Here is a 13510-nt window from a genome sequence, read left to right as displayed (position 1 = left end):
GCGGCCACAAACTGTCTCGCGCAGACCCGTTTCCGTCCAATCAAGTTGCAGCGCGAGCGCGAGTCAGGTTTGTATTTGTGGCTCTGGTCAAATGATCCGCATCAGCGATAATTCTCGTGTTTAACGGATAGAATGGGATGTTACCGGCAGTCGTTTACAAGTTTTACCGGGCCGAAGGAACAGTTAAATGCAGGAAGTGTTGAAAGAATGAATGTTTGAGGATGGGTAAGGGATTATTTGAGTGGAGAGATGGAGGCTAAGTGCACGCGAGGCCCCGAAGCTACATTTAACCACATTTAATAAACAGCAAGTTTATTTATTAAAGAAAACGTTTAACGTTAGTTTCTGGTTAAAGTATCCAAATGGTTCACAAATGAGCTATTTCTTCCTGTTTAATGCGTGTAATTAGTTAGCTTGAGCTGATGTGATGCTAACATGCTAGCTGACTATCAAAACAAAGGGCTGGTAGAGATGCATACAAATAATTATATAACCATTTATTGACTATATTAATAACATATCCACAGCCACGTTGCACACATTTATTACGTATTTATTCTATAATAGTATATTTCGTAAATGTATATTACCGTATGTATTTGTAAATATTTAATATGCTATAATTCTTTAATCCTATGTGTGCTATTCATTATTATCATTTTTGAATAATAATCATTTTTCATCATACTCTGGAGAGTTATTTAGATGTTTAGACTCATTTCCTGGGCCATGAGTGTATTCTTGCTCATTATGAAGCTTTAATTGTAATACATGTTTTAACACCCTCATTGTTGTATTTGTTTATTCAGATGGACGGAGACAGCAGTACCACAGATACTACTCAGTTAGGAATAACTGGAGAGTATATGACCGGGGGGACATATGTCTTACAGACCCAGGATGGTGAGGACATGGACATCATTCACCTGTGTTAGAGATAATTAAGAAAACATTTATTATGAGATAAGAAGCAGCATGTTTATTGCACATTGTATGCGTGCAGATGATGGGGATGAAAGTTTTAACGACCATGAGGATGGCAACGGAAGCAAAGACAACTTCCGAGAGCAAGACATTTACCTTCCCATCGCTAATGTCGCCCGTATCATGAAGAATGCCATCCCACAGACTGGAAAGGTAGTTGCTCATTCTGTATTTTGTGTATTGTGCGTCTTACACTGTTCCCATGTTATTGGAAAACCTATAAAATATGGAGTTTTAATTTAAATTATGGACTATGGAAAAAAAGTCAGCATGAAACGAGAGTTGCGATAATCTTTTCTTCCCTATTGTGACGTGTATCTAAGAGAAACGGCTAGAAATTGTTGTCTTTTTGAGTGTTCTAAATTTAAATACAAGTAAAGGCCTTTTATCAACTCTTTTTAATCTCAGATAGCCAAGGATGCAAAAGAGTGTGTGCAGGAGTGTGTAAGCGAGTTCATCAGCTTCATCACATCTGAGGCCAGCGAGAGATGCCATCAAGAGAAACGCAAGACCATTAATGGAGAGGACATCCTGTTTGCTATGTCCACTCTGGGTTTTGACATGTACGTGGAGCCGCTTAAACTCTACCTGCAGAAGTTCAGAGAGGTATTATTCACTCACTCGTGTATATATATATATATATGCACACACCAGTTTAACTAGATCATGGTCTAAAAATATTAATGTCCATCCATATAAAGAATTGTAGAGAACCTATCTTTGAGAGAAATAAAATGTCTTATGAAATCGAATATTGCAGAATGTCATTTATACAAAAGCAATACCTGCATGTGTCATCGTAAATGTAATTTTTTTAGAGCACAAATTGTGGTTGGAAGTTACAAGTAACATGCTCATGTTTCAAAGGCAATGAAGGGTGAGAAAGGCATCACTCCGGTTACAGTCAGCGAAGGCCTTGGTGAAGAACTAACAGATGACACCTTCAGTAAGTTCAAACCTTTTCATTTAGCTTATCTTATGCATATAGCTGTATTGCCCTTCAGTGTTGACATACGAGACATCCAAACTCTTTAGCAAGTGCCTAGATCAGAAAATTTGATGTCATCGAATAGGGCTGGGACGACGGCTACCGCATTACCGCAATACTGCGGTCACCTGACTCCAACCGCGGGTCTGAGCTCGTCACCGTCATCACGTGCTCACTTTTCATATAATCGACATAGATTAAATGAAAAATAACATTATATTATGTAAACATAAATATGGAATATCATTTTTGTAATTAAGACATGTTGGAAAAGGTATTCATCTTTCATTTCCAATGTGAACATCATAATGTATTCTCCCGAAAATGAATTCAATGCGAATGTATCTGAGAATATTCTTAAATAAGGAAATCTATTCAGTGATTGGTTCATGTCAAATTACTGCTTGATGAAAATTTGACTATTTCAAATTGTGCTCGTTTTTTTTCTGATGTATGTGACAATATTTAACAAAGTCTCTCTAGCATAAACGACTTCTGGTTTGTGCGCGAAAGTCTGTCAGGGGGGTGGGTGTGGTGTATTTAAAGCGTATTTTTTTCTTTGTATTTAAAGCGGTTTACCGCTATACCGCGGGAATATCTTGCTTTTCAACCGCGGTTAGAAAAAATCCATACCACCCCAGCCCTATCATCGAAACATACCACACCCTTCCTTCGCATTGTCCTTATTTATAGCTATTGGTGTTTTAAAGGGTTTCCATGATGAATTAATATGAAGTGTTTCACTTTTAACTTGCAGCCGGTCAGTTGCCTGCAGGACTGATCACTGCAGATGGCCAGCAACAGAACGTGATGGTATACACCACGTCATACCAGCAGGTTAGTATGTTAACCAACCCATATTAACCCACAGATATATGACTCAAGGTTTTAGTCATGCTCATTATTTAAACCGTCTCTCTTTTCTACTCCTTTAGATCCCTGGCGTTCAGCAAATACAATTCTCATGACTGGAGAACAGGCCGACTATATCTAGTGGCCTTTCCAGTTTCCAGACAGACTTATCTCTTGCCTTGCAAAGTTTTCAGGTCAGTGCTGGAAGACCAAGAGATGCCTGGTTACCAGAGCAGGAACAAAAGTGCCTGTTGCCAGGAGGCTGATTTGATCTTAAGTGATGTCTTGTAATTAATTCAGTATTATATTCAGGCCAGTGTGTTTTGATTGGTCTGCTTGGTACAGGCCACACCAAATTGTGAGGTTTCTTTTTTTAGTTCCTATTTGGTATTTAATAATTTTTAATGTTTGGGATGGGGCAGTGGGAAGACAAGGCCATATTGACCATTTACATTCCCACAAGTTAGGGAATTCTAATTTGATGTCATTTGATCTTAAATAACCTCATTAACTGACATTGTTATGCTGATTCTTTGAATAAAAATGTGATCTGTCTTTGTTTGAATGTTGTTCAGCATGTCTTTAAAAAAAGTAATTAAATATATATTTAAAAAAACATTTATAGAAAATAAAAAAATGGTCAATAGATGATTTTTATTGCAATGCCCTTTTTAGTAAACTTTAGCCTATACAAAAAGTCTATTATGAGAATGTGGCAAAATATGAGCTATATTTGGCTGAAATGTTGTAGAACAAATATAAAACAACAAAAAAACTGTCAGTTCAAAATGAATGGAAAATATGTTTAAAAATGGTCAAATACTTTCTCAGATGTTTATTTTGCCATCAAGAAAACGGAATAGGTGTTCCTGAGAATGCCTAAATAGGAAGTGAATATCATGTCTGTAAATGAAGAAATAGCGCAATCTGTGGCATTAATACTCTTGTCTAGTTTTCTAGATTAGTGAAATACTAATGGAACATTTAATACAAATTTAATCTATGATGTACAACTGCATAAGCAATTGTATAAATGGGATATTAAAAAGCCCCCAGAAGACAGATTATACTAATTGCACTTGGTAAATAAAATAGACGCATTACTATGTATAATTCATTAATGCACTGAATATTTGTATACCCAAATTGCTGAACTTTTTTGGCAAAATGTAGGATTCACTGTTTTTTTGTGATGTTAACAAAACGTGATCATTGCCTGAATTATTCTATTTAAAGGTACACTGTAACTGTTTTGTTCAAAATCAACAAAATTTATACAAAGTCAATGCATCCTCAAGTCTTCTTTTAAAGCATGTTTTTTTTTCTTACCCTGATTCACTATGGTAAGCCTATTTTGAGTGTTTATATTTTAGACCCGTCTGGGTGGTTTTCGTGGGAAATTGCGTCACTCTCCGTGTGTCTCATCGTATGCGTAAATGGAGAAAAGCTGCTCCGGCTACTTTGACGTGTGTATGATGTGCGAGTAGTATAGGTTGTCACAACGAGCGAGAAAGGTTGACATGGAGCAGCTAAATCCCCAACCATCAGGGAATCACCCGTTTATAACAAACTGCAAACAGAGGAGAGTCTGCTGGCAAAAAGACAGTGTGCCAGAGCTCATAATAAAACAAGAATCGACATTGGCTTGGCATATCGGGTATGGCGAGAACTGAGGAATATGAAATGCAAAAGCGATCTTTCTAACAAGAGTTCATTGTTAGGGATTATCTATTGTGGAGGGTCATTTCATTATGGTTGTAGCGCTGTGCTGGAATTTATTTTTAAGTAAGAAACATGTCTAGTGAAGTAACATCTTCAACTAGTCAGCTTGAGATCCTTTCCACCTAACTGGTTATTTCTCTTAAGCCTAGTAGTGAATGTTTTATGAACAGTAGGATAACCATATCCACAGTCATGCAGAGCCGAAGCACAACCAAAACATTGTTCTTCTTTTTTTTTAACTGCTAGAGGGTTAGAAGTTACATTGTGTACATTTAAAGTGCACTGTTTTTATGTATAATGATAAGGCAAGGGAAACGTTTCCTCCAGTTATTCAATAAAACTCTGTTTAGAGTAAGAATTGGATGGCTTTTATAAAAAGGGGAAAAAAACAAAGCTCTGGGGAGCTGCTTCTGTTCAAACTGCTAGCAATTATGCAGTTTAAAGAAGGTACAAAACGCATCTTAATATATGGGGATGTAGCTCATTTTCCACTAAGGAGTGATCAAATCTTGCTCAGAAAAACAGATTAGGTATTTCAAGAGAGAGAAAAAAAGTGTTACCAGTGGCTACAACAGTTTAATAAAACTATATTTATGAACTCAGTATAAAAAGTGTTAAAGTAAAATGTACATCATTGAGCAGTGATAATGACCCAGTAGGGGTATTATTTAACTAAAACTCTTAAAGTGTAAACAATGCCATGACATTAAAAATCAATCAAAGCAGTGGACTGAGATCACTTTCGGTCACTAAATGGGCTACATTAAAATGGCCTTGTGTAATGATAAAGAGTAAAATGCAGTCCTGAAGTCTTCGTCAGAGTTCATCTGCAGGTGGTGTCAGGCTCTGCTGCTGGAGCACTGGAGTCTGCCTGGGTCACTGAGGATTTCAGTTTACTCGTGTCTGCAGGACGACACAAGCAGCTGTTAGGACTGTACTGTATGATGCACTTGACAAGGACACATTCAATCCATCAAATGTTACAGTAAGACATTTATAATGTTATAAAAGATTACTATATCAAATAATTACTGTTTTTTTAAACCTATTCATCGAAGAATGCTAAAAGAAATTGCACAAAAAATATTAAGCACCACAACGGTTTTCAACATTAATGCATATTAGAAAGATTTCTGAAGGATCATGTGACAAATGATGCTGAAAATTCAGCTTTGCCAATACACAAATAAATTACTTTTTAATGTATATTAAAATAGAAAAGTTATTTTGTCTTGTAATATTTCACAATATTACTGTTTGATCAAATAAATGCACCCTTGCCGAGCAGAAGAGACTTCTTTCAAAACATTTAAAAAATATTACCGACCCCAAACTTTTGAACAATTTACGTTGTATTGAGTTAAATGCTGAACCATTCGCAAATTTGAAAAGAAAAAAAAACCTACGGCATCGTTACTGTTTGTATTTATTGTGTATACAAGTGCCTAGGAAGCTCCGGAGCTGAAATTCAGATATAGTAATAGGTGTTTCGTCTCTGACACACAATGTAAGTGATAGACCAATCACAACAGACTGGGTCATCTAACCAATCAGAGCAGAGTAGACCAATCACAACAGACTGGGCCATCTGACCAATGGAAAGGAGGGATTTAGAGAGACTGAATCTTCGGGGGAAAAAACCCGGTTTCAGACGATTTGAGAAATGAGGAGATGTGCAGTGTATACTATGAGAAAATTAAGTGTTTTTTCTTAGCTTGGATGCATGTAAACCTATTGTAGAAGACAGACACAAAAATAGGAACCTTTAAAACAGCATAATAGGGGCACTTTAAATCCCCACGAAATCGAAACTGAATTAGTTTTAAATTTAAAACCCAAATGCTATTTGGTGATTCTATAGGAAATTCTTCAACATGGGGAAAAATCATGCAAGTCATGTCATGTGATGAGGACACCCTCATGAGTGTAAGCTTCAGAAGCTCTTGCACACCTTGCAGCCAGCGGATCTGAGTGGCGGGACCGTAGCCCTGTTCGTTCTTGGCAGCGATTCGGAAGACGACGGCAGGCCGTGCCGAGCAGTCGATGTGTGCGTTGCTCAGCTGGGCTTCACTGACTGTGCATGAAGTCTTGATACCGCGGTAGATTCGGATGAAGGCCAGCTCCCCGGGTCGCTCCACACTGTTCCCTCGACTCTTCCTCACAGCCAGGTACATTGAATACTCCAATATCTTCCCGGACAGAGAGGTGGGAGGCTCCCAGGTGATGTGCACAGAGTCAGAGTCCTGAAATGATGACATAAGCATCTAAACAACTTTAAAATGTTTTTGTCATCACTAAGAAGAATGATTGTACCTTGGTGATTTTCACAGCAGACGGAGCCCCGGGAAATCCAGGCTGGCAGGTCTTAAACTCACTGACGGGACTGAAGTCGCCCAGGCCACGGATGTTCAGTCCGGCCACCCTGAACTTGTATGTGACTCCTGAGGCCAGTTCCTGCTTCTCGTGACCCGTGAAACTATGAGGACCCGGCAACTTCCACTGTCAGACAGAAAACACCGGTGACGTAAAACACACTGACACAAAACCGTTACACTTAGGTGTGTGTACTTCAGACAAACCTCACTGTCAGATGAGTTTCGGGAAGACAGGATTGAGGCCATGTCACCATTCTCAGAGGGCAGGAAGTAGTGTGTAACCTCACAATACAGTGTTTTAAACACACCCACATCAAACCACACAGACTCCTTTGTAATCTGAGACTGTCAGGGCAGAGAGAGGAAATGTGTGAGTGTGTTTTTAGGAGCTTTATACGCATCATATGCTCAACAAGTACAGAGACACAACGTAAAACTATACCTGTTGGGATGGTATTGAAGAGATTTCTCGTTCTGTGAATGAGAATATAAACAGTAAGCGAGGGAAACCGTAGTAACCGCTAACCAAAACAGTGAGTGTGTGCACTTACCTTTCTGACACTGAGGTGCACTATTCAGCTTACCAGCCTTATTCATGTCTGATGGCATCACGGAAACACCTTTTTGATCTTTGATTATGCACATTAAAAATACATCATCAGGTATATGTACTTAACTATATGTACTAAACCACAGAAAGGCCAAAAGTAAGACTGCAAGAGTAGGAAATAAACATGCATATTATACCAGAAGAAGTTTTCGCTTTTCTACCTTTGTCCCCTGTTGGTCGAATGTCTGCCCCATCCTCACTTGTTACTTCTGGCCGCAAAAGGCTTTCCTGAAATGAGAAAGGGGCCTCTGAGATTTATGTATAGATATACATATAGATCATATATATAGATTCCACTAAAATACAGAAATCTGACCTGTGATGAAGATTCTCTCTCTCCTTTAACTTTGACAGCTGCACTTGGCTGGAAGTCTAGACAGATGAAAAAAAAAAAAATTTAATATACGAAATGTTCTTGCACCTTTTCCAAAGTCAAATTCAAGCATTTTTTAAGGTACATTTTTACGCTTTTCCTGCACTTTGCAGCTGTGGTAAATTACATATTTACATACATATACGTACTACTTCATCACATTAAGTAAGATGTTGCATATGCAGAACTCCATAACATTGTTCAGATATACTTCTTTAGGTATTATATCTTAAAATATACTTTGTAATTTTAATTACTAGTTAAAATTACTTAATTGCAATGGGTGTCATTTTTATTTGTATTTTATACATCATTATGTATAATTTCACATTTAAATATTTATATTATGCATAATATATATATAAATAAAATGTAAGTTTAAAAATATATATTTTTGGCAGCATATTTTTTGTAAAAAAAAAATTTTCATAAACAATTTAAACAGATAAATAAAATAAAAAAATATAACAAAATGGTAGAAATAAAGTGCAGCACATGCAATGGCTGTGGTAACTTTAACAATTAAAAGGATACTATGACAAATATATCGCTTTCTTTATTCAAACTGATTTTTTCTCCCATGAATATACGATTTACTTGAAGAATAAAAGCTGTATCATATACTTGAATATTTATATGAGCAATGTCACGCTCATAGCCATGTGAAATGGCTCTATCTCAATGTGAAAATATCCTTTTATCAATAAAATTAAACACTATTTTGTAATATAGCCTATTGTCTTTCAGTAATTCAATAATTCACTTTTCATAAATATGGCTGTTTTCAAGGGTTCTCCAAGACTTAAATTTCAAAAATATTTTACTTCAAGCACCTTTTACGAACCCTGTGAATGTTTAAGTTGTATTACCTTTTTGTATAGGCTCCTTTCTGTCTCCTGTGTCTGGTGGAGGAGTTGTTGTTGTGGACTGTGGTTCAACTGAAGCAGAATGAGGAGACGTGACCGGCTGCACTTGAAGCAAGTAACACTCAGCTGCAGGCAGGGGCCGCCAGGCGACGTGCAGAATACTGATTGTGGACTTCACAAGAAACACCGCACCAGGAGTGGTAGGCCTCTCTATTCACACATGACACAAATGCTCATTGAAACATCCAAAAGTCTACTTTGTTACAACAATGATGGCCAGCTGTCTTTTCTCACCTGTTTCCAGGTACCACAGATCTTTGCAGCAGACTTGGTAGTTATTGTACTTTTTGTATCCATCTCGCCCGCTCCAGACATATAGTCGAGTGCCGACGGTTACTGCGCAGTGCCCAGCTCGTGCTTTGGGCCAGTGTGCACCGCCCTCTTCCTGTTCCACCGACTGTACGCCTGAAGCCAATCCCTGCTGGTGTTCTTCCAGTGTCAGGTTATGCCATGTCAGTGTGTCTACAGTAAGCAAACCATACCAAGAGGAAACTAGTGCTTATTATTGAAGCAATTTCTGAGATGATCTAGCTGCAGGATCATTGTAATATTCTTGATCATACCAAGGTTAAGTATGGAAAGGGAGTTGGTGCAGATCCACTTGACTCCATCAGCAGCGAGAGTCTCTTCTTCCTCTCCGACGGGAACCCATCCTCCAAACACATATAACCTACAATGAAGAATCAAGAAGATAAAGAGCTTGAGGACAAATAAAGACAGTGGGAGGTAAGATAATATAGATGCTGTTCAGTTACCAAAACTAGACTTTGGCATAGCTGTTCTGACTGAACATTATCATCTCTGAACATCTTGACTTTGTTGAAAAGTGAATTTAAGAGAGGAAAGGGACAAGAGAGCTGTTATCTAGGCTAACAGGTTTTTAGAATAGCGGTTTTGTTAACATTACTAGAAGAGCTTTGCATTTTGCCCTACAATATAAATGACACATCTGAGTCACATCTCAAATACGAATTTTCAAGCAATTTTGATGTGAAAATGCTAATTATCTTTCTGGTTTTAGGTCTCTAGAGCAAATCTAAGCAAAAAGAAACGTCTTTCACATTACTTGTTTCCAATCACATTGGAGGTGTGCAGACTTCTGGGTAGTGGTGGTTGCCCTCTGGTTGGAGGCAATGACCAAGTCATAGTCTCTGAAATAATTAAGACATCAGTTTAAACCAAATGAACTATTTTATAAAGAGATACAGGACATATGCATTATTTTGTGAATATGATTAAGGTCTTACCAATGTCTAACTGCCACAAGTCATTCAGTCTGTGCCCACACATGCCCCCAAATATGTAGAGCTTTGGGGCACTGCCACCCTTGCCACAGTACATCACAGAACTATGGGATTCCCTGGCTGACGGGCCTCCACCTTTTGTTTCAGGAATGCTCCAGCCTTTAACCCCAGATTGGGCCTGCAACTCAAGCTCGTAGAAGTCATCTAAATACCTGCATAGAGACACAAATATACATCATCCATGTAATAATGTATGCATTTTTGAGTTTGGCATGAATATTTGCATATAAATATGCCCACCGTGGTATATTTCCATTTGGGTCTTCGCTATCATTGGCCATTCCACCCAAAAGGTAGCACTTATTAGCATGAAGAGTGAAGCTGTGGCCAATTCGTGGGCATGGAGGTGATGCGTTCTTCGGTGGGCGGGGCTTCAGTTTCTTCCACAGCCATCGACTAGCCTGAGAGAAGAGATTTGATATAAGGCCCCTCCTAAAACCATGTCATACCATCATAAACTATTAATGCTGTAAAGATGCAGTAAGCGATTTCTGATAAACACTGTTGAAAGGGGACAGGACAGAGCATCAAAACACACGTATAGCCAATCAGCAGTAAGGGGAGTGTCTACTCATGAAGGGGGAGGGGCCTGTGTTGCATAGCGTGTTTGTGAATTTGTGGGTGGGGCTATCAAGATAGGCGTGTGATCTTTTTGGGTAGGGGCATGTTTGTTTTGGAGATTTCAAATATCAACAGCGTTTCTCAGAAATCGGTTACTGCACCTTTAATTTAGGGATGACTACATTATGATGACACAAGTGCTCACCTGCAGTTCATAGAGACTGTTGGTATACTGGCCAAATTCAACCATCCCTCCAAACACCAGGATCCGTGTGCCTTCACAAGCGAAGCCATGAGCGGCACAACCAGGTGGGATATCACCTCTCACTGCTGGTAGGAACCACTGCTTGGTCACTAAAATATAAGGTTTATAACTTGCATTAATACGTTTCAATACGTGTAAAAAAGTTTCATGTCATATCCAACTATTTTAATGTACATTAACCAATCAGCATTAAAATTGAATGTAAACAATCAAAGTTTAGAGGCTTTTCTAACTGTTTTAATGTATATTAAACTAAATTTTGTTACAGAGTAATCCAGTGCATTCATTGCTGGGAATTAGATGCAATCTGAAGTCACGTCTGAATATTTATATGGGAATATGCATGCATTTCGTTGTTTTTAACAGTGCATTGACTGCACTATGCAGTATTAATGCAGTTGGTGTTTATCTAGTTCCCTACCTGAGTTATAAACATGCAGATTGGTCGCTATCCCCTCGTTTCCACCTCCAAACACAACCACCAGCTCTCGTATGGCCACGGCCCGGTGCCCATGCCTCGCTCTCGGAACCGGTCCAGCGTAAGACCGCACTCTTTTCCATAGGGGACCCTTGTTAATCATAATGGGTTATCAGTATTTTTTCATATAATTTTGATTTTGCACATGCACAATTGCATTGCAGTAAAGACTGACTACATCCAAACAGTTCGTAGCACTTCCCCGTGCGTGAAAACTGGTGTGTGATTGGCTTGACGTAGGTCACGTGATCAAAAAGCGGTGCATTCTCGACTAATCAGAGCCGGTTGTTGTTCTTAGGCTCCTCCCATTTAAAACAAATAAAAATAAGCCCCGGGAGGTAGGGCACAGTAAAATTACAGTAAAACAAAATAAAAAATTAATACGACCGATGCACATCATGAGAACATTATTATTTTAATGAGTACTGTAAACTATGAAATAAATTAATAAAACGCCCTTTATGCATTTAAAATAATCTACTATGATAACATACGATATCTCTCCATAGATCCAAAATATTGTTTGTTTATAGTATAGCGCAGTCATGCAAAATCATGAAATAAATTATTACATTTTAAATGTTTAAACACAATATAGCGTATTTATGATGCATTATAACATTAATATTCTTTTTATTGTATATCCTATAATTGTTGGAATCTAATAATTATTGTGAATGTGCAACAGGTAGGGTATTGATTTTAAAATTTGAACAATGCTAATATGGTAGCTATCACTGTCCTTAATCTTTACTTTTTTATCCAACATGTTTTATCTAAAGTTCATAAACTGTGTTTAAGCTGTAATATCTTAGGTGAAACCTAGAGGTCAGTAAAAGTCTATGGGTTAGGCTATATGAGGATTTGAGGCATAGCAAATGAGGAATGATTCTACAGACATGCCATAAACGCTAGACTTTATGGATCATAATAGGTTTAGAGAAAGCTATTCGTTCAGAAAAACAATTTTATCTTTAATAAAACCAAAAGACCCTTTTTTGCCTGAGGAAAATTATACTGTGATGACGTTGTGTGTTTATGTGCAAGGTTAAGGCTCCTATAATCCCGAAAGATTTTTTCTGGGACATGCAGATGTGATTGTTCACATGCAAAAGCACATTTGAGACCCTTTAACCCTTGTATTATGTTGCGGGTCAATTTGACCCATTTTGATTTTCTAGTTGTTGGAAATACTGGTTAACCTTTGGTTGTTGTTTTTTTTTCTTGATATTTTGTGACTTTTTCTCATTTATCATGATGAACATGCATGCAAAGTTTCAGCATGTTGATATGTTTTGACATATACAAACAAAATTACTATTACGTTTGTGATGTTCGCGGGTCAATTTGACCCATCATAGACAGCCATTCAAAAGCAAGACACAAAAAAAATATTTATTTTCTGTATGTCAAGGCACTTCAACTCCAGTTCTAGCGTGCAAGTGTATCTAAAAGTGCTCTAACCCTAACCAAACACACTTGAAAAAGCTAAAATCACAGTGTTCAGAATTATTTGCAAATTACAGATGAAAATATGTAATTACTATCTGTGTCAGACAATATATAATAATAATAATTTCAATATTCAAGATATCTAAAATACCTAGCTTTTAACCAAAACTGTTATGTAGGATTTTCAAAGGCAGCTTCGCAGAGCCAAAAAAAATACATAAAAAGCATTCATTTGATGTATGTTTTTGTTATGTTTGGTTTCTCACTTCCCTGTGAGTGAATATTGAAACTAGTGAGGTCTTAGGAAACTAGGGAAAGTTGACTTAGGAAAATTAAAAATTTTCATTATACAGCAAAATTTTATTGTTCATTTACGATGTTCAAAGCATAAAATGGAGAAAAAAAAGTAAAAAATCAGTATACTGTTTATTTTCCAATTTTGTCAAAGCAAAACTGTTTATAAACATTTTCATAAATCATATTTTCAGATATAATGTTTTTGTAATGTTTGAAAAATGTTGATATTAAAAGTTTACAGTTTGTATCTAAATCTTTGTTGTTTTTCATAGTGTGATTTTTGAGGAATTGTATTGAATCCAATCTGGGTCAATTTGACCCGG

At 37.4% G+C, this 13510-nt stretch overlaps 2 protein-coding genes across 5 annotated transcripts; one reads left to right on the top strand and one right to left on the bottom strand.

Moving 5' to 3' along the window:
* nfyba (nuclear transcription factor Y, beta a) lies at window positions 1-3383 on the top strand. Of its 2 annotated transcripts, none has more exons than XM_077234934.1 (7): window positions 1-67; window positions 810-903; window positions 1004-1137; window positions 1393-1590; window positions 1852-1930; window positions 2730-2809; window positions 2908-3383. In XM_077234934.1, exons 2-7 carry the CDS (start codon window positions 810-812, stop codon window positions 2938-2940), a joined length of 618 nt encoding a protein of 205 aa, XP_077091049.1. In that variant the 5' UTR covers window positions 1-67; the 3' UTR covers window positions 2941-3383. The 2 variants fall into 2 exon arrangements, with proteins under 2 accessions (XP_077091049.1, XP_077091050.1); XM_077234935.1 differs by having other exon boundaries at window positions 53-225.
* A 245-nt stretch (window positions 3384-3628) lies between these two features.
* Window positions 3629-11662, bottom strand: hcfc2 (host cell factor C2). Of its 3 annotated transcripts, none has more exons than XM_077234932.1 (16): window positions 11382-11662; window positions 10901-11049; window positions 10375-10535; window positions 10078-10286; window positions 9897-9981; window positions 9394-9500; window positions 9065-9292; window positions 8774-8980; window positions 7848-7903; window positions 7693-7759; window positions 7473-7550; window positions 7364-7395; window positions 7126-7266; window positions 6860-7045; window positions 6498-6789; window positions 3629-5449 (listed from the first exon to the last, which is right to left on the bottom strand). In XM_077234932.1, the coding sequence occupies exons 1-16, from the start codon at window positions 11539-11541 to the stop codon at window positions 5370-5372; spliced, it is 2238 nt and encodes a 745-aa protein (XP_077091047.1). In that variant the 5' UTR covers window positions 11542-11662; the 3' UTR covers window positions 3629-5369. The 3 variants fall into 3 exon arrangements, with proteins under 3 accessions (XP_077091047.1, XP_077091048.1, XP_077091046.1); XM_077234933.1 differs by having other exon boundaries at window positions 5103-5449; window positions 7473-7520; XM_077234931.1 differs by having other exon boundaries at window positions 5103-5449; window positions 7669-7759; window positions 11382-11647.
* Between the last annotated feature and the right edge of the window lie 1848 nt (window positions 11663-13510).

Source organism: Siphateles boraxobius, unplaced genomic scaffold (assembly GCF_051911475.1).
Source record: "Siphateles boraxobius isolate OS27281-9 unplaced genomic scaffold, OSU_SipBor_1 19, whole genome shotgun sequence".
NCBI classification, from domain to species: Eukaryota; Metazoa; Chordata; class Actinopteri; order Cypriniformes; family Leuciscidae; genus Siphateles; species Siphateles boraxobius.
The sequence above is the reverse complement of the archived record's forward strand: the minus strand, read 5'-3'. Positions and strand labels throughout refer to the sequence as shown.